Consider the following 24899-nt stretch of genomic DNA (forward strand, 5'->3'; position numbering starts at 1 on the left):
GCGGGGCGCGGGAAAGAGGCGGGGCGCGGGAAAGAGGCGGGGCGCGGGCGGAGGCGGGGCGCGGGCGGAGGCGGGGCGCAGAGAGGTGGCGGAGGCTGGCGCGGACCTGGACTGGCTCCTGAGGACGTCTGCAGTGGCGGAGGCAAAGGCTGGCAACGCGCTGTAAGCGAGGTAGGCTCCCTAGGAGGCGGAGGGGGCGGGTGAGAAACGGAACGATTTGCTAGGAGTGTATGCGCTTGTGCTAGGGCTCCCAGGAATTCTTACAAGCGTAGACAACCCAGCAATCAGGCCTGTGAAGTGGGGTTCAGGGCTGAAGTGGAAATTGGGAAGAACGAGATTGGACAATAAATGACCTGAATCCAAGGTCCAGTATTTAAAGTGTGTCCAAAGCATTGGTGTGTTTTAATTTTTTTTTTTCTTTTTTCTTTTACAGACAGGGTCTCCCTCTGTCGCCCAGGCTAGTGTGCAGTGGCACAATCATAGCTCACTGTAACCTGAAACTCCTGGGCTCAATTGATCCTCCCGCCCCAGCCTCCTCAGTAACTGGGACTACAGGCTCGCTGCACCACGCTTGGCTAATTTTTCAAATTTTTTTTTTATGGAAACGGACTCTTGGTTTTTGCCCCAGCCTGGTGTATTAATGATTTTTAGAAAAAGAGAAATACTGCCAAATAGTGAGTGATTCCCTGGAGATGTGGGAAACTGGGGTGCTGTAAACATTCTGTCTTGTTCTGTGGTGGGTTACACAGGTGTATGCATATGTAAAAAATTCACCGAGTCATACTCTTTTAAGATTTGTGCACCTTAGGGAAGTTTCTCTTCAATTTTATGAAATTTAAAAACAAAATTATAGCAGATGCTTTTGAAAAGGTGAGAATGGAGACTAGAACAACTTGAGGACTTGTATGACCAAAGGAGCACATCTACACTTTCTGTTTGTGGGCACGAATTATTGTGAAATTTCCCTTCCTTAATTCTTGTAATGTGCACTTTTTTTTTATTATAGCAATAAACTTTATTTCTCTAGAAATGGTGTGTACAAGTGGAGTCCATGCTGAGAAATTGTTAGAACAGCTAAGACGTTGAGCCCAGGTGTTTGAGACCAGCCTGAGTAACCTAGCAAGACCCTGTCTCTACAAAATATTTAAAAATTAGCCAGGCATGGTGGTACACCCTTGTAGTCCCAGGTACTCAGGAGGTTGAAGTGGGAGGATTCCTTGAGCCCCAGTGTTGGAGATGGAAGTGTCATTATACGACTGCACTCCAGCCTGGGGGATAGAGGGAAACCCTGTCTCAAAAACAAACAGCTAAGACGTGATTAAATTATGTGCATGATTTTGTTAGACAGTTCAAGTTTGTGTGAAAGCAATAGAGTTGTGCTACTCCAGCTGCTGTGGCACTATGATAAAGATTATGCTTCTCTCTTAAGTAGAGAACTGCTTTATGAAGCCTTGAATTTAGGTTCCAGAGTTTCTGAATGAAAATGAAGATGAGAAAACTGTAACATTATTTTGCTTTTCTATACTCAATATAAATCAGAAATTTTCCACTGACTTCTCAGAAAACTCTGAGAGTCACCTCCTGATACCACCAGGGTCTTGCAGAAGCCATTTGTCAACAAGTCTTTGATAAGAAGTGAATTCGTGTTCCCAAGTAATGAGAGAAATGCCTCCTCCCTATATCCTAACCATACTGAGGCCAAATTTGGCAACAAAAGGGGAAATTTTCCTGAAATACATGCTTTTATGCAATGTTTGCTATTTCACAGATTAATCATTAAATTAGACCCACCAATAATGGCATGCTAGTATAATCCAAACTAGTTTCACTGATAATTTAAAGGGAATGTTGGAATGATGGTGTTATATTGTCCTTAATATTGCAAAGTTGACATTGAAAGAACAGGCATTTTCCTCATACATTCAGATGGATCTGCAGTTATGGTCTGTCAGCTAAAGAATGAGAAGTTCTTAATTTAGAAAGGAGATCTTTTTCTCATGAATGGTTTCGGACTGTAGAGTGGCCATTCTGACAGGCTGAGAAGTGTAGCCTCAGGCCAGAAGCCAGAAACTGACACTTCCAGGGAGGGGCAAAGGGAACAGGAATTTATTCTGAGGAAGGTGGCCAAATATACATATTCAGTAAGCTGTAGGATGACTCATGAATATTTATGAAAGGAGGAAAGGTACCCATGTGTAATTGAGCTTCATGGGTACCATGCACAAAAAATGGCAGTGTTACCACGATCACAGGATGGATGGAGTTTTTGGCCCTCTTACATCAAAAGGTGAAGCAGAGGACAGAAAAACCCTTACTGTGCATTCTCAGTAGACTGGCCAGAACCATTCTGTGGTCTGTGATTTCTTATCAGGCACAAAAGGAGGGGCAGCATCAGGGGGTTGGTTGATATCAATAGTAGAATCTTCTGAAAGGGCTGGTTTCCCTTAAGCCCTTAGGAAACAAAGCCTAACTGTGGTTAGCAGGAGAGGAGATATAGAGTTGTATCTGACATTCTATCTACTCTTGGCCCAGAACTCAGTTTTCAAGGTTACTCTGGGGGTCCCGTTAGCCAAGAAAGTGTGTGGTGAGCCGAGACCGCACTGCTGCACTCCAGCCTGGGCAACAAGAGTGAAACTCCATCTCAAAAAAAAAAAAAAAAAGAAAGGAAAGGGAAGAAACTGTGCCTTCAGCCAGTTGAGAGGCTTTGAATTTTATTGTTAGTTTACATTGTACATGTCTTTTATCAGTTTCCTTAGTGTGCATTTCCCATGCAAAAAAAGAAGCTGCAGAAAATTACTTGAAAATACAAATGTGTGGAGTAGAGATAGGATATTAAACTATGGTTCAATATTTACTTTAGTCTGTTTTTGCTGCCTCCTGAAAGTAACAGGATTTTTTTTTTTTTTAAGGCATAAAGTACTAGGATAGCCAGGACAGGAGAGACAAAATTAATAAAATTTTGGAAAGGCAAACGGACAAGTGGGAAAGGATTTTGCAACTTCAAGGAAGCTGAATTCTAAACCAGCAATGAGGAAAGCCATTGAGCAGCCCAGTTTGCATTACAGAATCCCCAAATGCTCAGGATTAGCAGCACCAGGTACCTCCATGAAGTGTGAGAGTATGGTTGAAACAAGAAGGATTGCTTGAAATGCTGGTTCAGAACAGGCCAAATTCCCAGATCCCTTTCTCAACTTCTTGCAACCGAGTGTGTGCATCTCACCACACTTTGGGGGTTTATTCTCTGGAAAGGGTAAAACAAAGAGTGTCTAGACTGAGAAGATACAATACACAGTTGAGCATGGGAACATACAGAAAACATGAGGATTAATTGAGTACAGCAAACTGGATACTGGGACCCTCGCCTACTTTGCTTCTTCTTTTCTTATATGAGTATATAACAGTGGCTCCAACAACAGAATCCTTAAGACAGGAATTGGGAGATCCATCTATGGAAAGTCTGACTAGCACAAAGACATTAAAGACATTAGCCAGGCATGGGGTTGTGCACCTGCAGTCCCAGCTACTTTGGAGGCTGAGGCAGGAGGATCACTTGAGCCCAGAAGTTTGAGGCTGTATTGTGCCACTGCACTACAGCCTGGGTGACAGAGTGAGGCCCTACCTCTAAAAAATAAATAAATAAATACATCTAGGTTTCCAAATGAAATACCCTCACATCACCCTACAATATAAGCCCCACCCACATTCTGTGCCTTTATTCATTTTAGTGCCTATTCTATTTTTTTTTTTTTAAGACAAGGTCTTGATCTGTAGCCCAGGCTGGCGTGCAGTGGCACCATCATAGCTCACTGCAGCCTCGAACTCCTAGGCTCGAGCCATCCTCCTGCCTCAGCCTCCTGAGTAGCTAAGATTACAGGCATGCACTACCATGCCTGGCAAATTTTAAAACTGTTTTTGTAGAGATGGGAGTCTCACTATGTTGCCCGAGCTAGTCTGAAACTCCAGGCCTCAAGCCATCATCCTGCCTTGCTCGCCCAAAGCACCGGGTGATTGATAGCAAAAAAAAAAAGAAGAAGAAGAAGTTTTAAAAATAAGAATTAAGATAAATCTTTGAGAAAATAGTGCAAAAAGATGAAGATACAGAAAAATAGAAAAAATGAGAAATTTACCGTACCATGTCAGAAGATTCTAGAGACAAATAATAGGGGTCCCAAAAGGAGAAATAAAAAAAGCAGAGGGATGGCCAGACTCAGTGGCCCACGCCTGGAATCCCGGCGCTTTGGGAAGCTGAGGCTGGTGAATTACATGAGGCCGGGAGTTCAAGACCAGCCTGGCCAACGTGGTGAAATCTCTTCTCTACTAAAAACAAAAAAATTAGCTGGACCTGGTAGTGCACGCCTGTAATCCCAGCTACTCAGGAGGCTGAGGTGGGCGTGATTTTTCACTGTTTAGTGAAAACCTTTAGGGTGCCAACACCCTATGGCCCCCACACTTCTAACCAAGAATTTGATACCCAGCAGAGCTATACATCAAGGATGAGAAAGTCTAACCGAATGGAAAAACAATATTTTTCTTCCTTGCGCTTTTTCAGGAAGCTCTGGAGGTTGGGCTTCACCAATATAAGGGTGGTCACTAAAAAACAACACCAACAAAAAAGAGGAAGATATGAAATAAAGCTGGAGATTTAGACAAGAAGGAAATCTCCAGAATGATGATGAAGAGAGATCCCAAAAAGCTAGGAATAGAGAATAGTCAGGGCAGATTCCAGGAGAGAATTCTCCAAGATGATACTGATAGTATAGCTGATGACTGGAGAGACTGAGAGCGTATTGATAGGAAATTGGGACAATTGGCAGAATTTAGAGTTGAATTAGGAGTAAGTACGATCGTGCCTACATGATGAAGCCTACATAAAAACCCAAGAGGATGGGGTTTGGAGAGCCTCCTAATAGCCGAACAGGTGAAGGTACCTGCAGCTAACCCATCTCTTCATCCGAATCCTCCGCAGTATCCTTTATAATAAATGTGCAAAGATAACTCAGTATTTCTCTGAGTTTTGTGAGTTGCTGTAGCAAATTAAGCAAACCCAAAGTGGAGGGTGTGGGAACCCCAACTTGAAGCCGATCAAGACCTGGACTTGCGACTGGTGTCTAAGTGAGGAGGGAAGTCGTAGGGATTGAACTCCCAACATACAGATCTGACACTATCTCCAGGTAGGTAATGTCAGAATTAAATCAGAAGATACCCAACTGGTGTCCAATATGTGGTGTGCTGGGGGAAGAACCCCCACATTTGGTCGCAGAAATCTGGATGATTGGGGCGTGAGAGAGAGGAAACACTTGTATTAAGATATAATTCAGTTTATTTAACTATCTCTTGTAATGTGTATTAAGGGGTTTGCCTCTACCACCAGGCGCACTGAAAATAATTTTTTGTATCACTTTTTATTGGATGCTGAAATGGCTAAGTGCAGTGACTCACACTTGTAATCCCAGGGCTTTGTGAGGCCAAGACAAAAGGATCCCTTGAGCCCAGGAGTTCTTTGTTGTCTGGACAACAAAATGAGAACCATCTCTCTAAAAAAAAAAATATATATATATATATATATACACACACACACACACACACACACATATATATACACACAAAAGTTAGCCAGGTGTGATGGTGTGTACCTGAAGTCCCAGCTACTTGGGAGGTTGAGGTTGGAGGATCGCTTGAATCCAGGAGGTTGAGGCTTTCCGTAAGCCAAGGTCTCCAGCCTGGGTAACAGAGAAGACCCTATCTCTTAAAAAAAAAAGAAAGAAAGAAAGATTAGCCGGGCGTGATGGTACACACCTGCAGTCCCAGCTACTTGGGAGGCTGAGGCAGCAGAATTGCTTGAACCTGGGAGGCAGAGGTTGCAGTGAGCCAAGATCACACCACTGTACCCCAGGCTGGGAGACACAGCGAGACTCTGTCTCAAAAGTAAAAACAAAAATAAAAAAAGAAAGAAATATTTTTTTAGAAGTCATACTGCTAAGAATAATAAGTTTTCATTTAGCTCATCAATAGAATTCCAATAACCTTAAATGACAACATTGCAAATATTTTCCACTTAGGCAGGGAAGACATATGCTTGTGAGACAAAGGTGTCTATGAAACTATGGATGGTTCAAGAACTTCACTTGACATCGAAGAGTACTCCGATACTGAGGTACAGAAAAACCAAGTACTAACTCTGGAAGAATGGCAAGACAAGTGGGTGAACGGCAAAACTGCTTTTCATCTGGAACAAGGACATCAGTAAGAAATATTGAGTATATAATAGAGAAACGTTCTATCAGAAACTGACTTTGAGATAGAAATAATCATATAAGTACACATTATTTGACTAATTTTTCAGATGCACATTTAATTCTTCACATTTTTGTGTCTCCTGAATCACAGTGCATCTATGGCATGATGTAGTTTAATTGGCAGTGTCTTTTCTTCCCACAGTGTGTAAATAATGGTGTGACTTACGAATGATGACATCTTAGATTTATAAAATACGTTCTTTGATCCCTGCAGCATCTGTGTATTAGTCATGAATATTTATACCTGCAACAGGTACTCAGGCAATGTTTATGCTTACAGTTCTTTATACTGAAAACCAGCAGTGTCTGACTTTGCTTTCCAATAGGATGTGTTCAGATGCTGAAGAATTATCTCTACGGTGGGAGAAGAGAAGTTGCAAAAAATTAAAAAGTGAGCTAGGATGTTGTGCAATGTAGTAGTAGTCTTCATAGCAGAAGTAAATCATGGGACCAGTGCTGAGTAAAGTGGTCGTTATAGACATTGCTTGTTCTGGGCAGCCACGCCCATCTCCCCAGGAGATGACATCATCATCATCATCATCCCAGAAACACTGGCTTATTTCTGTCGTGTGGATGGCCTTAGAAGAGCCACATCTCCACGAAGGAAATTACAAGAAACTACAAGAGTTACACTTCTCAGGTTTACTTCTGAGACTTGAGTCCATGTCTAGAGAACTTACCATGAAATGAATGCTGAAAAATCCGTGGCTCCAGAGGCTCCATCACCCCCAAAATAGTATATATTTAGGGAATTAATAAAGAATTTTCAAAACATACCCAAGAAAAAAAAAATTATTTTTAATTACTAATCAGGAGAGCCCTGGGTGTAAGTCAGATTTACCACTGACTGAGTGGGTGTCTGAGCAAGTTACCTGTTTCTTCATATGTAAGCTGGAGAGTATAATAATTAATAGCATCTGCTTATTAAGGTTGTTGGGAATATTAAGTGAGATAATGAATGAAAAGTATTCACCCATGATACAATTGTCCTGAAAACTTTTTTTTTTCCCTCCTCAGGCTGTTAAAGAAGCATTTAGATACTTTTCTCAAAGACAAGAGTGGACTGAGGGTATTTTTTCCTCTTTGTGGAAAAGCGGTTGAGATGAAATGGTATGAGCAGATAAACATTAACAGAATTATCTTGTCTTAATGATGAATTCTTTGGGTGATTTAACAGGATGTGAATTTAGAAACTCCATTTTCAGGAAATACACAGGAATTCCTTATGTTTCTGTTAGTGATGGGTATATAATTGGAAATAATATTCTCAAACAGTAAGAAACAACAGAAACAGGTATGAAGTCTTTCTGGATTGAGTTTCAAAATCAAAAAATCAGTTTGGAGCCAATGTGGGGAGAAAAAACAGCCTTCCCTCTTACATTTCCTGGATCCTTGTATGTGGTTCAGTTTTTGTAGGTGGTTTAGGAATTTAGCTAAGTTAATTTTTAGATATTTGAAATGGTGGTGGACAGAGAAATTCAAAATGAATTACAGCTTTTTGGCAGGACAATGTTCATAGTCCACAGTTCAGCTCAACCTTCCCCTCCCACCAGGGAACACAGGAGTTTCTGTTATCATGAACCGTTGTTATAAAACCAGTGATTAAGAAGGTATTTCTTGTGAGTCATTCTCTACAAAGAGAATTCACTTTCACAAGCCACTTTTACTGTGAGTTACCCTAAAGTCACCTCGACATCATTCTCTATACAGAACTCTGTTGTAATGATAATATACAGACACAATCATACCTGCCAAAATATGCATTTATTTATAAGCTTGAATGTTGAGAACTTTGATCATTGAGCAGGAAAGAAAAAAGAATGTATGAAAAGGTTAGTAAATGTGCCAGGTGTGGTGGTTCCCGCCTGTAATCCCAGCCCTTTGGGAGGCCAAGGCAGAAGGATCTCCTGAGCCCGGGAATTTGAGACCAGTCTGGGCAACATAGTGAGACCCCGCCTCAAAAAATAAATTAAAACTAAAAGATTAATAAATGTAAAATATAATAACGTAAAAATGGTCTATTCTGAATATAAATATCGGTGACTAACACAAAATATGCATGTATTTTTTGGGAGTTGATTTTCAAGTAGAGATGATAGAATTTTTGCAGCCAGCACACACTCAACTGTAGCTGAGAGCCTTTGTTAGAGGGCTGCTATGACTTTAAGATTCAAGTGTGATCTTTAATTCGTGTGAAATTGAGAATATTTAAACTATATTACTACACCTGTATTTTAACCAATTCATTGAGGCAGAAGAGATACTTTCTTTTTTTTTTTTTTTTTTTTGAGACGGAGTCTCGCTCTGTCGCCCAGGCTGGAGTGCAGTGGCCGCATCTCAGCTCACTGCAAGCTCCGCCTCCCGGGTCTATGCCATTCTCCTGCCTCAGCCTCCCGAGTAGCTGGGACTACAGGCGCCCGCCACCTCACCCGGCTAGTTTTTTGTATTTTTTAGTAGAGACGGGGTTTCACCGTATTTAGCCAGGCTGGTCTCGATCTCCTGACCTTGTGATCCGCCCGTCTCAGCCTCCCAAAGTGCTGGGATTACAGGCTTGAGCCACCGCGCCCGGCCTAGAAGAGATACTTTCAAAACTACCCTCAAAAAAATATTAACTCTATAAACAGATTGTCATGCAATGTCATCATAAATGGTAACAATGTAACAGGTTCTGAGCAAACATTAGGAAAATGGTATGAAATAGCCAATTAAATGTGATTGTTGAATATTTGGGGTCTAAAGTCATTTTAAAAAAATTACAAAAAATATCAGAACTTGTCAGGTGTGTTGGCTCACACCTTTAATCCCAGCACTTTGGGAGGCCAAGGTGGGCGGATCACTTGAGGTCAGGAGTTCAAGACCAGCCTGGCCAACATGGTGAAAACCCGTCTCTACTAAAAATACAAAAATTAGCCAAGCGTGGCGGTGCACACTTGTAACCCCAACTACCTGAGAAGCTGAAGCAGGTGAATTGCTTGAACCCAGGAGGCAGAGGTTGCAGTGAGCCCATGCACTCCAGCCTAGGTGACAGAGCGAGACTCCATCTCCAAAAATACGTGTGTGTATATATATGTAAATACAGTTTTTTTATATATATATAAAAGAACTGAGCTACTGTAATTACATGTAAGAAGTTATGGTAGTAGATGATTTTTCATTTATGTAACTGATCTATGTATTGAGGTCTACACAGACATCAGATGTGAATAGAAAAACTGATCATGAGCTAAGGCCAAAAAGCATTAAAACAAAATGTTTAAGATATTTAGGTTTTGGTTTTTGGTTTTTTGAGACAGTCCCACTCTGTCACCCAGGGTGGAGTGCAGTGGCATAATCATAGCTCACTGCAACCTTGAACTCCTGGGTTCAAGAGATTTTCCCTGCCAACATGCTGGGATAACAGGCATAAGCCACCGCACTTGGTCTTATTTTGTTTTTATTACAGGTTGTAGTAGGCTATGCTTCATTTTTCCATCTGTTGAATGAGAAATAAAAACACATGCAGCCAATTTGAATAACATTTTTGTTTACATTTTATAACTTTAAAATGTATGGAGAATTTTAAAACTCCCTGTATGTTTATAAATATCCTAGGAAATATGAAAGATGAAAGACAATTTATTAATGTTTCATTTTACAACTCAACAGCTCATGCTCTGCCCACACTGAAAGTATGTACTCTTTTGTAGATAAAAGGTACAGTCAGTCCTGCTAGACTTGTTTCAAAACTGAATTCTAACTCAATTGATATATTAGGGAACAATTTGAGCATGAAATAAATTTCACATTTGCTTGTGTGTGATTTCATCTATAAGAAGCCTTAGGTAAAAGCAGAAAACTGCACCCAGTTGAACTGAGCCATGTATGAATAGAAGGAATGCACAAACATCCCTCAGCTACCTCAGTAAGCATGAGGTCTTTTTCACAGTAAAGTCCCATATTGTAGTATTTATCTATTTCTCAACCATTTAACATGTGTAAAACTGTTGTTATTAGCTTCCTGTTTTTGTTTTTCAGTGTGGCACTGACAAAGATTTTAAATGCTGTGCCCTCACTTTCCCCACCAGCCTGGTGATTTTTATTGTGTGATTTAGCATAGTGCAGTGATTGTAGGAAGGCACATGTTATATTATAGCAGAACTATGTTTTTATTTCACTTGACATAAAATCATAATTGTCCTAGGTATTTGTGCCACCGGTACTGTTTTCTCTTGAGTCCAAGATCCTGAGACTGAGTTCTGTTAATTATAAAACTTACCAGGAGTGTAATCCCAGCATTTTGGGAGGCAGATCACTTGAGGTCAGGAGTTTGAGACCAGCCTGGCCAACGTGGTGAAACCCTGTCTCTACTAAAAATACAAAAATTAGCCGGGTGTGGTGGGGCACACCTGTAATCCCAGCTACTCTGGAGGCTGAGGCAGGAGAATTGCTTGAACCCAGGAGGTGAAGGTTGCAGCAAGCTGATAAATTGTGCCACTGTACTCCAGCCTGGCTGACAGAGTGAGATTCTGTCTCAAAAAAAAAAAAAAAAAAGTTAGCTGGGCATGGTGGCAGGCACCTGTAATCCCAGCTACTCGGGAAGCTGAGGCAGGAGAATCACTTGAACCCAGAAGGTAGAGGTTGCAGTGAGCCGAGATTGCGTCATTGCACTCCATCCAGCCTGGGTGACAGCGTGAGACTCCGTCTCAAAAAATGAATAAATAAATAAATAAATAAACAAACAGATAAAATTACCAGGAAAATGCTATTGTATATAACAAATTTTGGATAGTGTTTATTTTAAGCAAATGGAAACTACAAGATTAGTATACAAATGAGTGCTAATGTTCTAGACCTGTTCACTTCAGTACAGTAGCTACTAGCCACATGTGGCTATTTAAATGTAAACTAAATAAAATTTAAAATTCAGTTCCTCAATCACGAGGAGCCAACGTGGTTAATGGCTATTTTATTGGACAGCACAGATACAGACATTTTCATCATTGCAGAAAATTTTAATGGGCAGTACTGATTTAGAGAAATTGAAAAGCATTCCTCTAGTCAAATCAATTTGTATTAAATCAGTATTTTAAGTTACATATCTATAATTATATTCCAACTGTTCCATACATAAAAAAATAAGATATATATAATTTTCCAAATGTTTATTGTTTCCTGAGGTCATATAAGTCAGTTTTTCAGAATTTTTATAAGGTTTGAAAATAATATAGATCTGCTTTCCTGCATGTTCTTTGAAACCCTGTGAACCCGAATTCATATAAATTCCTTTAAATTAAAGAAAATATATGCTTACTCCAATATAACCCTCTATTTAGTCATTTGAAAACATAATTTAAGTGTAAATGTATGATTTTATGCAGGTTTGCAAACCGGGGACACAGTGTAATTGGTGTGGAAATCAGTGAACTTGGGATACGAGAATTTTTTACAGAGCAGAATCTTTCTTACACAGAAGAACCAATCACCAAAATTCCTGGAGCCAAAGTATTTAAGGTTTGTTTTGGTTTGGGTAAATAATTGTATCCATATCCCCACAAAAGTTTTTCTCAGCATGAGTATTATGAGGATACCATATATGTGTCCAGTGGTTCCTATTTAGCACACAGATTCATCCTAGACATTATATAGTATCAGGAGCAAGGGCTTAAAAATGTAGGTGATAGCTACCTAAACAGATATAGACATATGTATATAAAAGCTGAGGTCAAAGCCTTTCTGTACTCAAGTTTTTACATTTGTTTTATTTTTATTAACATGCATTTTCTGAGAACCCATCATGTGCCAGACCCCGCCTAAGATATTGAAGAGATAAAGATAACACCCCCACCCCCCACCCACCCCAACCCTCCCCACCAAAGAATCTCTTAGTTTAGGAGAGAAGAGAAACAGGGACAAAGCTATTTGTAATGCGTGGAGCTAAGTGTAAAGACACAGGGTATTAAGGAAAGAGATGGGAGTTACACCTGCCCAGCCTGGCAGTGCTTCCTGAAGCAGGGTGACAGATAGAGCTGGAATCAGGCAGGGCCTGGGTCCATGGCCTTGGACACCTGGGGAAGATACTACTTCAGTCACCCAAGAGGCCTCATAGGAAGTGATTTGAAGGGAAGTAGCCTCCTGGCAGAGAGACCAGACAGGAGGCTGTGGCCGTGGTCCAGGAAAGACATCATGAATCCCTGAGCGAGAAGAGTGATGGGGCATAGCGAGTAGATAGGATGGATTAAAGCAACATGTACGATAGACCCACAGGATTCTGTGACCGAATGAGGACCAAAGGAGCGATGAGTTCACATTTCCGGCTCAGATAACTGGGTGGATGGTCAATAATAAGTGAGAAGGGCAGAAAGAACGAGTCTTTTTCTAGAGATGATGAGTTTAAGGGACCTGTGGAGTGGCAAAGGTTTTATGTCTGAAGCATGGAGTGGGGTTTGGGCTGAAAATGATAGGTTTGGGAGTGGTCTTTATGCTATGAGCAGAATGATCCACTGTAAATAAACACTACCCAAGTGAGAACAAGCAGAGAGAATCAGTTTGGCAGAGACGCAAAGGCAGGCAGAGGAGTGAAAAAGCTTTACAGTGGACAAAAGTAAAACTCCCGGCTGTTGGAGGCTGTTGGCACAGGGAAGCTGGAGGTGGGCAACTAGGAATGGAGCATCCTATGTAATTGGTTTGGAGAGCATGTTTGCCTTTCTCTGGCTGGTCCTAAAATGGAAGAAGTGTGATGGTAAAAGTTAGGGAAGCTGACAGTCATTGACCAAGTCACTGCAGAGGTGAAGCGGCTACCTTGTCTAGGGTAAATACCCCAGGTTCGTCGTCTTGTGCTAGGAAAATTTAGGACACAGACACACACGAGGAGTTTAGGAGTGGAGGTTTAATAGCCAAAAAAAAAAAAAAAAGAAGAGAGAGGGAAAGAAAGAGAAAAGAAAACAACTTTCTAGTGAGAGAGAGGGGACTTCTGAGCGGAAAAAACCTGCCAGGTATGCAACCACCAGATTTTATAGTGCAGCCTTGGAGTCAGTGTCTGATTTACATAGGGCTCACAGATTGGTTCGATCAAGTGTGATGTTTACATAAAGTGCTGGGAAGGCTGGTCTCCCCGCCCTAATCTTATTATGCAAATGAACTCTTCCTTTGGCTGGCGCCATGTTGTCTGCTTCTTACTGTACAGGTGGCTGGCAGAGAAGGGAAGATAGAGCCACCATTTTGAACATGATTGGCACAAACTGCCGGCATCTATGTCTGCAGCTCGATTTTAAAGGCTGCTCTTTGTTAGAAAGAAAAATGATGTGAGGCTGCTTTTCATTAAGAGGAAAACCTTCCATACCCTCACTATCTGCCTAAGTAATTTCTTCTTTTTTTTTTTTTTTTTTTTTTTTGAGACGGAGTCTCGCTCTGTCGCCCAGGCTGGAGTGCAGTGGCCGGATCTCAGCTCACTGCAAGCTCCGCCTCCCGGGTTCACGCCATTCTCCTGCCTCAGCCTCCTGAGTAGCTGGGACTACAGGCGCCCACCACCTCGCCCGGCTAGTTTTTTGTATTTTTTTAGTAGAGACGGGGTTTCACCGTGTTAGCCAGGATGGTCTCGATCTCCCGACCTCGTGATCCGCCCGTCTTGGCCTCCCAAAGTGCTGGGATTACAGGCTTGAGCCACTGCGCCCGGCAGTAATTTCTTCTTAACTCCTGAATCAGTTGTGGGGTCAGAGTTGTATTGTCATATAGGATCTATCGTCCATCTGTATACTCAGTGTCTCACAAAGTACTCTTTTCTAAATATTGAAATTAATTGCTCAGCTGGGCGTGGTGGCTCATGCCTGTAATCCCAGCACTTTGGGTGGCCAAGGTGGGTGGATCTCTTGAGGTCAGGAGTTCAAGACCAGCATGGCCAACATGGTGAAACCCCATCTCTACTAAAAATACAAAAATTAGCTGGCTGTGGTGATGTGTGCCTATAATCCCAGCTACTCAGGAGACTGAGGCAGGAGAACCACTTGAACCTGGGAGGTGGAGGTTGCAGTGAGCCAAGATCACACCACTGTATTCCAGCCTGGGCAATAGAGTAAGACTCTGTCTCAAAAAAAAAAAAAAAAAAAAAAAAAAAAAAAATTCTTGCTCAGATCAGTAGGAAACTCGATGGTATTTTTTATTTCACATCTTCCTCCCACCCCATTCTCAAAGCATTAGAGAATCCAAGGAGTTTACTCAGTCCAAAGAGGGCTAGTCCTGCTTCCAGGCCCCTCTTGGAGCAGCAGTTCCCCGTCCAGGCTGCACATTTGAAATCATCTCTGGATCTTATAAAAATTCCCAACCCAAAGGTCTCACCCCAGGCCAGTTATGTCAGAATCTCTAGGGTTGGGGCCCTGGCATCAGTACTGTTTAACGCTCCCCTTGATTCCAATCTGCAGGCAAAATTGAGACCCAGCTGTTCTCCTGCCTCCAGGCCCACCCGTCTCTGGGCTGACCCAGTGATCCCAGGCTGGTTGTCAAAGACCCTTCCTCCTCTACTTGTAAACCTGTGTGGGGACCTCATTTCAGAATAAAATCTAGCAGTCTTGTGCACTGATACACCTTTCCTACACTGCCCTTCATCCCAGCTCCCAGGATCCTAAAGTCTATGTTATTTTGCCCCCTCTTGGAGTGCACCCCCAGACCACACCCTAGAATGTCACCCTTTCAAAAGTCATCTCTTTTTTGTTTTGTTCTCTTGATTTTTGTTGTTGTTGTTTATTTCTTAGGATTATTTTGCTCCAAGTGTTCGTTTTTGAGACAGGGTCTTACTCTGTCACACAGGCTGGCGTGCAGTGGCACAATCACAGCTCACTGCAGCCTTGACCTCCTGGGCTCAAGTGACCCTCCCATCTCAGCCTCCCAGGTAGCTGGAGCTACAGGCGTGTACTACCACACCCATCTAATTTTTTCTGTAGAGTTGGAGTTTTGCCATGTTGCCCAGGCTGGTCTCATACTCCTGGGCTCAAGCGATCTGCCTGCTTCAGCCTCCCAAAGTGCTGGAATTACAGGTGTAAGCTACCACACCTGGCCAAAAGTCACCTTTTGTTTGATCTCCCTGATGCTCACAGGCAGGCCCCTGCTCTGCCTCATATGTTCACATAGTTCGCAGGCACAGAACCATAACAGAGCAGGCCGTTCTGGACTGTAATGTTTCTCTGTGCCCACGCTTCTCTGCTGTAGTCTGTCTTCACTGTGGTCAGAGACTGTGTCTAATTCAAATCTGTCTAGAACCCAGGATAGGTGTCTTGTCTACTAGGCACTCAGCAAATAAATGCTCATTGGCTGAATGAATGAGCAAAAATGGAAGAATCAGCACAATTGCACATTTCCAGAATAACTTAAAATACCTGACTTTTCAGTACCACCCTGCCTGGTAATTGGTTGACCTGCAGATTTATCTTTAGCAGAGTAAAAATATCACTCTGCTTGAGGAAACATTGCTAGAATTTTATAGCAAGCTCTGAAGTGAATAACAGCCAACTGATCTTCAAGGTTGTCCTCTGTGATATGCCTCTGAGTTGGCCCAAAAGAACCTCACACAGGTTTTAAAAGAAAAAAATAAAGTGCCAATAAAGTGCAGTAAAATTATTTACTTTAATTATGTTTTATTAACACATTCTTTCCCTAGAACTTTTGCTTTGCTTGGCCCTCTTTTCTTGACTATTCAAGTAAGTACTAAGTAAAAAAAAAATTTTGTTTTCATTATTTCATTACAGAGTTCTTGGGGGAACATTTCATTGTACTGTTGCAGCATTTTTGATTTTCCCAGGTAGGTTGAATACTACATCTGCACTTTAAAACACTTGAATGCTTGCCAAGCAGTGCAGGCATGGGAGTGGAGGGCTCTTCATCACTCTCCTCCACTTGTGTAACATCCACAAAGCATTTTGTTTTTGTTTTTGTTTTTGTTTTCTTGAGACGGAATCTCACTCTGTCGCCCAGGCTGGAGTGCAGTGGCCGGATCTCAGCTCACTGCAAGCTCCGCCTCCCAGGTTCACGCCATTCTCCTGCCTCAGCCTCCCGAGTAGCTGGGACTATAGGCACCCGCCACCTTGCCTGGCTAGTTTTTTGTGTTTTTTAGTAGAGACGGGGTTTCACTGTGTTAGCCAGGATGGTCTCGATCTCCTGACCTCGTGATCCGCCCATCTCAGCCTCCCAAAGTGCTGGGATTACAGGCTTGAGCCACTACGCCCTGCCCACAAAGCATTTTTTTGAATGTCTGTTCTGCAGGTATTTTTGTTACATTCTTGTCTGCACACTTTAATGTGTTTTGTCTTTGGTTAGCTCCCAAACTATGGGAAACTGAGGCAGCTAGGGAAAAAGAAAGGTGAGTAAGACAGTGTCTTCTACCTTGCACCTGGGCCTATAATAGAAATGAATTTCAAGTGGCCGAGGGAGATAAGAGCTCATCTCCTGAAAGTCCCTGATACCTGAGCCAGAGGCTGGGAACAGAGTTGTTGCACACCATCCTTTGTTCTTTCTTCATGTCCCCAAATCATACCAGAGTGGGGAGGCTGCTGCCACAGGCCCCTAAAACCGTGAGGGGATGGACAGCTCTCCACACTCAGGTCCACACATCCTTATGGACTCTATGAGGAAATGCGGACGTGAGATCCTAGTATCTTGACGATGTTTGAAGTACCAGCATGCACCATGGGGGGCGCTGTTCATCTTCTTAAAGATTTGATTTTCCTCCCATAAAATGTTTTTTCTCTTTCTGGTAGGACAAATATTGGCAAATTTGACATGATTTGGGATAGAGGAGCATTAGTTGCCATTAATCCAGGTGATCGCAAACGGTAAGTAATTTTTCTTTTTTTGTTTAGCCTTCTTAATTTTTTAGTATTCTCTACTTTTTCTGGGTTCTAGAAAATCAGCTACACTTTTATGAGTTTGAAATAGCTTATTATATTTGGAATTTATAAAGACCTAAATCTAATACCAGCTTTGTCTAAAAAAGTATAGGATTTGGCTACAGAGACCTGGGTATAAGGCTATAAGGCTTGTGGCTGTATCACTTTCAAGCTGTGTGGCCTTGGTCCAAGTATGCAACTTCTCTAAGCTTTGGTTTACTCCTGCAAAATGGGAATATTTCTGTAATACTAACACAATCATCACCACCTCCACTAATATTACCAGGTAATACTTATTGGTCACTTGCCTATGCCGGGTATTGTTCAAAACACTTTATGTGGGCGGGGTGTGGTGGATCACACATGTAATCCCAGCACTGTGGGAGGCCAAGGCAGGAGAATTACTTGAAACCAGGAGTTTGAGACCAGTCTGGGCAACAAAGCAAGACACCACCTCTGCAAAATATTTTTAAAATTAGCTGACTATGGTGGTATGTGCTTGTAGTCCCAGCTACTTGGGAGGCTGAGGCAGGAGAATTGTTTGAACCCAGGAGGCAGAGGTTGCAGTGAGCCAAGATTGTGCTACTGCCCTCCTGCCTAGGTGACAGAGCAAGACGCCATCTCAAAAAAATAAGTAAACATATAAAAACAAGTTAGGCTCCACATCAGTGAAATAAGATTTTTATTTTAAAAAATTGTTTCATCAGTAAGGCTTACTGCCAAACCTAACCTTTTTAAATTAGACCATGCCACATCTTAATTTTCATGCTCCTGTTTCCCCCTCTTTGTCACTGTTCCTCCTTTATCTCTTTTCTAGAACTCCCGTCCTCCTTGCATGCCTAAAAGTCGTGATTCCCCAAGGGACCACCATCCTCAGCCTTTTGCTCTCACCCAAAAATTGCCAATATTTGTCCTACCAGAAAGAAAAAAAAAAAAAACATTTTATGAGAGAAAAATAAAATCTTTCTTCTTTCTTTCTTTCTTTCTTTTTTTTTTTTTTTGAGATGGAGTTTCACTCCTGTTGCCCAGGCTGGAGTGCAATGGCGCTATCTCGGCTCACCTCAACCTCCGCCTCCCGGGTTCAAGCGAATCTCCTGCCTCAGTTTCCCAAGTAGCTGGGATTATAGGCATGCTCCACCACACCCGGCTAATTTTTTTGTATTTTTAGTAGAGACGGTTTTTAGTAGAGTAGGTTTCTCCATGTGGGTCAGGCTAGTCTCGAATTCCCAACCCCAGCTGATCCACCCGCCTTGGCCACCCAAAGTGCTGGGATTACAGACGTGAGCCACCACACCTGGCTGAAAAATCAAATCTTTAAAGATCAATTCTGTTACTTTCATTCAGCTATTCAACAAATATTTACTAAGTTCCTGCGATGCTCTAAATATATACTGTGCCAGAAGCAGGGGAAATAACTGAACAGATTATACATGGTATTTGCTCTGACAATCTTTACATTTCCAGCTCTGTTCTTTCTCCCAAACATCCACATCACATGTCCAGTGTCTGCTTTGCATTTGCCATGTGACATCAGTGTCCTTTAACAACTCAAAATATCACTGAGACCTGTCTCCATAAGACACATTTGTATATGAAACCTGATCTGCTAATGTCTAAATTTGTAGGTGTTTCCCACTCCCTAAAGATGTTCATCTACTCCTTAGAGGTTAGTCCTTCTACAGGCTCTGGTTGGCATGGTAAAATCCACCAAGCAGTGGGAAGCAAACTGAAAGTCACCAAGTGCAGACCAAGAGTAGACACAGCACTTTGGGAGGCTGAGGTGGGCAGATCACCTGAGGTCAGTTATTTCCCCAGTGTCTGGCATAGTATATATTTAGCACCTCGTAAGAGCTTAATAAATGTTTTTTAAATAAATGAGTAGAGGAACTAGGGTTTGAGCTTGGGCATCTCGTAGAGTCCACACTCCTAATCTCCACACTTGCCTCCCCAACTTCTCACAGACCTCTGGACACAGATCATAGTCTAGCCAGGCTCTGTAGAAACTGGAGTGCCAAGAGCGCAGGCTCCTTCCTCAGTGTGGGGAAGAGTGTCCATCTTTGTCCTTGACCTGTCTCTCGTGGCCTCTCTACCTCCCTGCATGCATCTCCTGTCCTCTCCTTATCCCTCAGCTTCCTCCATTTTTATTCCCACATAGCTGACTTGCCTTCAACCCTCAGCCTCCTTGCTCCAATCACCATACAACAGAAAAGCTCCAACTTTCAGTAGGACCACAGCTAATTAGCAATTCCTCTTCGGTCTCTTAATTCAATTTCCAAGTCAGTCATCTGATTGGGCAACTCATTGTCTGTCCCTGGTCCAGCCCTGGATTCTGCCCAGTCCATCGATGGGTCCTGTTAGCATCAGCTTCCCGCTCTGCGCCAATCAGACCTGGCTGTCAAAGGACAGTTCCATTGCACTCATGGTTTACGCCACACTTGCAGAGCTTTCATTTCGTGCCACCTTTTTTTTGACCTGCTTGTTATTCTAATTTCTCTCTAATTAATAGAGGAAAAGAATTGTGTTTTCTCTTACATAAGGCCCCTGGAGGGGTCCCAGTCACCCAGGATATTTGTTAAATTGCAGCATCCCAGGCCCCATGGCAAACTGACTGCATCGGTCTATGGGGATGGAGCTTGGGCATCTTTTCTTTCAATAAGCACCCCGGTGATTTTGACACCCAGCCTGGTCTAGAAACCACTGCCCTCAAGCACACAGGCATCCAAGCAGGCCCTCGAGTACTTCTTCAGGCCAGGAGCCTCTACCCAACCTTATGTGATGTCTTCTGCTCTGATCAGCTCTGGAAGCAGGCCTCGATTTGATTCCCATTTGGACCAATTCCCAGCTTAGGCAGGGGCCATAATTTGCTAAACCCACTTCTCACTTTTAAAATGAGAATCAACCTCTTGTGATTATTAGGAGAATTTAAACTCAGTAATATCATCCAAAGTAACTTCTGGCTTCCTTCCCTGCCTTTTGTCCCTCCAGCCTTTGCCTGTGTAGAGAAATGTAACGAATACCTTCTTGTGTTCTTTTAGCTATGCAGATACAGTGTTATCCCTCCTGGGAAAGAAGTTTCAATATCTCCTGTGTGTTTTTTCTTATGATCCAACTAAACATCCAGGTAAAGTTGTTGGGTTTTGTTTTTTTTTTCTTTTACTAGTTGCCTAGTTTCTTGATATAAATTCTCTGACATGGAAAAGCATTATTTTCTCCTAATTTATCTCACAGGAAGCATACTGCATATATACATGGAGGTAATTCCAGTTTTGGCTAATGGGAACTATAAGAATTTTTTCTCTTCCTATATTGTCCATGATTTTCCTGTATTCCTTTCCCATTTTGTTTACCATTCACCACTCAGACTGGAGAAAGGGGGGAAGTGGATGATCCTGATATACAAGAGAAATCTCATGAGCCCTATTGGGAGGAAGGTGGAATGTGGTTGGATATTGCATATCCATATCATCCAAGTGGTAGTGATGTGTTGGACGGATGCCTTCACATACACAAGCCCGGGGTGAGAAGTGAATATGGGGATGTAGGAGTTGTGCAGGAAAAGCTATAAATTATTGTCCTTTTTAATTTCTGAAGTTTTAAAATCTATCTATTGCATTCTTTTATTTGTTTTGAATCTGTTGGGGGTATGTTTTCTCCTGGACTCATTTTAATGCATTCGAACATTGAAACTTAACCTTTGTCATGGCTGGACTTGTAAAGGGAGAAATACGTAGACTTTTAATTTGTAAGAATCACCTTTTTGATTTTCAACTGAGCCTTTTTACATGCTTGTTTTTTAAGTATTTACATATGTTAGAATTTTGTTTTTTGTTTTGTTGTGTTTTGTTTTGTTTTTGAGACACAGTCTTACTTTGTGGCCCAGGCTGGAGTGCAGTGGTTTGATCTCGGCTCACTGCAATGTCTGCCTTCCAGGTTCAAGCGATTCTCCTGCCTCAGCCTCCCAAGTAGCTGGGATTACAGTGTATGCCATCACGCCCAGCTAATTTTTGTATTTTTAATAGAGACAGGATTTCACCATGTTGGCCAGGCTGGTCTCGAACTCCTGACCTCAGATGATCCGCCCGCCTCGGTACAGGCATGAGCCACTGTGCCCAGCTAGTATTTTGTTTCTGCTTGAATAAATTGAGGTCTCAAAAAACTCATTAAAAGATGAGACCTAGTGTCCCTAATTAAATCAGAGACAATCAAATGGAAATAGAAATTAACAGAGGCAGAAGTTAGCTCTGCTAATCTGATTTAAATTCCATTCATGAATAGGAGCCCTAACAAAGAACCTTTGGGAAGAAAATACAGCAGGCCCTGTCTGGAGGTGGATGGCTGAGGTTACTGCTCTTAGAAGGGGGCGGAAGCTCAGCTTCCTTATAGTCTATATCCTGCAGCAGAGCAGGAGGGGTGTATAAAATGTGGGTAAGTGCAGGAGTTGGTAGAAAATCAGTATACTAGAAGATGGTTGAAGCCCCAAAGGAATCTGCTGATGGACTCCACTCTGATTTCAATGAGCCTAAGTCTCTTGACTGGCTTAGCTGTCTCATCGAAGCTAAAGATGGATATGATGGGTATGTAACATTGCCATCCTCTCAGCAAGCCAATGTATTTATTCAGTATGAGATTTGCAAAAGAAGAATGAGAAGAACATGCCACATCATCACCTATTTGGATAACGAAGTTGTATATAGAACAAGTACACCTAGGTCATTGGAAATAAACTGAGAATTTATTTCTCTTTTACCTAGGTCCACCATTTTATGTTCCACATGCTGAAATTGAAAGGTTGTTTGGTAAGTTTGTGGACTTATGCTGTAACTTTTTAAATAAAGTCAAGTTAACTCTTTTAGGCCAGGCGTGGTGACTCATGCCTGTATTTCCAGCACTTTGGGAGGCCAAGGTGGGCAGATCACCTGAGGCCAGGAGTTCGAGACCAGGCTGGCCAACATGGCGAAACCCCGTCTCTACAAAAATACAAAAATTAGGCCAGTGTGGTGGCATGTGCCTGTAGTCCCAACTATTTGAGAGGCGGAGGCATGAGAATTGCTTGAACCTGGGAGGCAGAGATTGTAGTGAGCCAAGATTGTGCCACTGTGCTCCAGCCTGGGTAACAGTGAGACTCCATCTAAAAAAAAAAAAAAAAAAACACACCAAAAAAATCTGTTGTGAACTATTAGTATATTAGTATCTAGAGTATGTCTATAAAATTTAAAAGATAAAGATCATTTTATTTAAAATTGTTTTATCTTAGAAAAGGAACTAATCTCTGTAAATATGCTCTGTATATATGCTATATGCTTTATGTTAAAGGCATTTGAACTTTTCTAGAGAGATGGTATATTTTTATTTATTTATTTATTTATTTATTTATTTTTGAGATAGGATCTTGCTCTGTCACCCAGGCTAGAGTGCAGAAGTGCAATCACAGCTCACTGCAGCCTCGACCTCCCTGGGCACAAGTGATCCTCCCACCTCAGCCTCCCAAGTATCTGGGACCAGAGGCATGCACCACAATGCTTAGCTAATTTTTGTAATTTTTTGTAGAGATGAGGTTTCACCACATTGCCCAGGTTGGTCTCGAACTCCTGGGCTCAAGCGATCCTCTTGTCTTAGTCTCCCACTAAGGATTAGAGCCATGAGCCGCCATGCCCAGTGGTATATTTATTTTTTTCTTGGGAGTTAAAAGTGATGATAGCAATTCAGAGTTCAGGAAATTTGGCCTTAGCATTCCTTTGTTTTGATTAAAAAGAAGAGAAAAACCTTTAGTATACACTATTTTTAAAATAATTTCAAGGTTTTGTTTGTTTTGAGATGGAGTTTCACTCTTGTTGCCTAGACTAGAGTGCAATGGTGCAATCTCAGCTCACTGCAACCTCTATCGCCCAGGTTCAAGCGATTCTTCTGCCTCAGCCTCTCAAGTAGCTGGGATGTGCCACCATACCTGGCTCATGTTGTATTTTTATTAGAGATGGGGTTTCACTGTCTTAGCCAGACTGGTCATGAACTCCTGACTTCAAGTGATCCATCCACCTCGGCCCCCAAAGTGTTGGGATTGCAGGTGTGAGCTGCCACACCCAGCCAATTTTAAGTATTTTTAAAAGAATCCCTGATGTCATTCTTCATAGTATTTTAATGTGTTACTCTTTCTTGTTTCAGGTAAAATATGCAATATACATTGTCTAGAGAAGGTTGATGCTTTTGAAGAACGACATAAAAGTTGGGGAATTGACTATCTTTTTGAAAAGTTGTATCTACTTACAGAAAAGTAAATGAGACATAGATAAAATAAAATCACATTGACATGTTTTTGAGGAATTGAAAATTCTGCTAACACCTGAAAATGTAACAGATTAATTTTTTAAATTGTTTATAAATCATATGATAGATCTTTACTAAAAATGGCTTTTTAGTAAAGCCGTTTACTTTTTCTAAAAAAGTTTTAGAAGAAAAAGATGTAACTAAACTTTTAAAGTAGCTCCTTAGGAGAGGACATTATGATGTGGAAGATTATACCTGTGTGTCGTGCAGATTACAAGATACTTTACCAATCAGCATGTGTTACCTGTACAATTAAAAAAAATTTTAAATGCAATGCATATTAAATATAATACACACGGAAAAACTGGCATTTATTTTATTTTATTTTATTTTTTGAGATGGAGTTTCATTCTTGTTGCCCAAGCTGGAGTGCAATGATGCAATCTCAGCTCACTGCAACCTCCACCTCCCAGGTTCAAGTGATTCTCATGTCTCAGCCTCCCGAGTAGCTGGGATTACAGGTGTGCACCACCACGCCCAGCTAATTTTTTGTATTTTTAGTAGAGACGGGGTTTCACCATGCTGGTCAGGCTGGTCTTGAACTCCTGATCTCAGGTGATCTGCCCACATTGGCCTCCCAAAGTGCTGGGATTACAGGCATGAGCCACTGCACCCGGCCTGACATTCTTTATGAAATTTAGAATTGTCGAAGAAATATAACACTTCAGTAGCGTTCAAGGTGGTCCCAAAAGTTATATAAAAGATTAGTTTTTACTATAAACCTTTTTTTAAAGTCTTTTACTCAGATCCTAGCATCCTTTTTCACATGGTGTCTCCATATATAACAGAATCAAGAAACAAATTTTAATTAAACAATCTGTAATGGAATCAAGAAACAAACTTTTAATTAAATAATCTATGTGGAATAAACATTCCCAAATTCTAAGAGTAAATTTTTCTTTGAGTTTTCTCTTAGTTTGGCAGTTGTTGTTTTTTATAATTTAACCTGTTTACATCATCAGGTCTTATAAAGTATAATGTACTTAGAGCTGGATTCATGGCTGTTTATTATGAAAGTTTAGATTTTTCAGTTTTTCATTAACGATCACATTTTGTTATATCAGACAGTCCTCTACAGCTCTGTACTACCCAACAACTAAATGGTTTAGATTGTTCAGCTCATGTTAATAGGATAGTTGTGCATCATAAAAAATGAGTTACGTGTGTGTGTGTGCGCATGCGTGTGTGCTGGCTTAAAGGTTGTTAATGGGGGGGGGTTGGGGTCCCCTTTAACATTGGTGAAAGCTATGGTATTCTCCCCAGAGATATGTCTTGTCAACCTCTCTAGTTCTCCTTGACCTGCATGTACAAACTTCTACCCTAGAAGCTCTCTGCCATTGATGTATTCTAATAGATTTGTAAGGCTATTAATTTGAAGCACCTCCTTGCCCACAATGATTCTTTTTTTTTTTTTTTTTTTTGAGACGGAGTC

At 41.6% G+C, this 24899-nt stretch overlaps 1 protein-coding gene across 2 annotated transcripts; it reads left to right on the top strand.

The window, feature by feature from the left end:
- The first annotated feature begins 53 nt into the window (after window positions 1-53).
- On the top strand, window positions 54-24377 carry LOC105482630 (thiopurine S-methyltransferase). Of its 2 annotated transcripts, XM_071097582.1 has the most exons (10): window positions 69-171; window positions 2910-3097; window positions 6060-6243; window positions 7314-7406; window positions 11654-11786; window positions 16010-16062; window positions 17018-17092; window positions 20182-20267; window positions 21898-21942; window positions 23306-24377. In XM_071097582.1, exons 3-10 carry the CDS (start codon window positions 6104-6106, stop codon window positions 23416-23418), a joined length of 738 nt encoding a protein of 245 aa, XP_070953683.1. In that variant the 5' UTR covers window positions 69-171; window positions 2910-3097; window positions 6060-6103; the 3' UTR covers window positions 23419-24377. The 2 variants fall into 2 exon arrangements, with proteins under 2 accessions (XP_070953682.1, XP_070953683.1); XM_071097581.1 differs by lacking the exon at window positions 2910-3097 and having other exon boundaries at window positions 54-171.
- Window positions 24378-24899: the final 522 nt, after the last annotated feature.

Source organism: Macaca nemestrina, chromosome 5, assembly GCF_043159975.1.
Source record: "Macaca nemestrina isolate mMacNem1 chromosome 5, mMacNem.hap1, whole genome shotgun sequence".
NCBI lineage: Eukaryota > Metazoa > Chordata > Mammalia > Primates > Cercopithecidae > Macaca > Macaca nemestrina.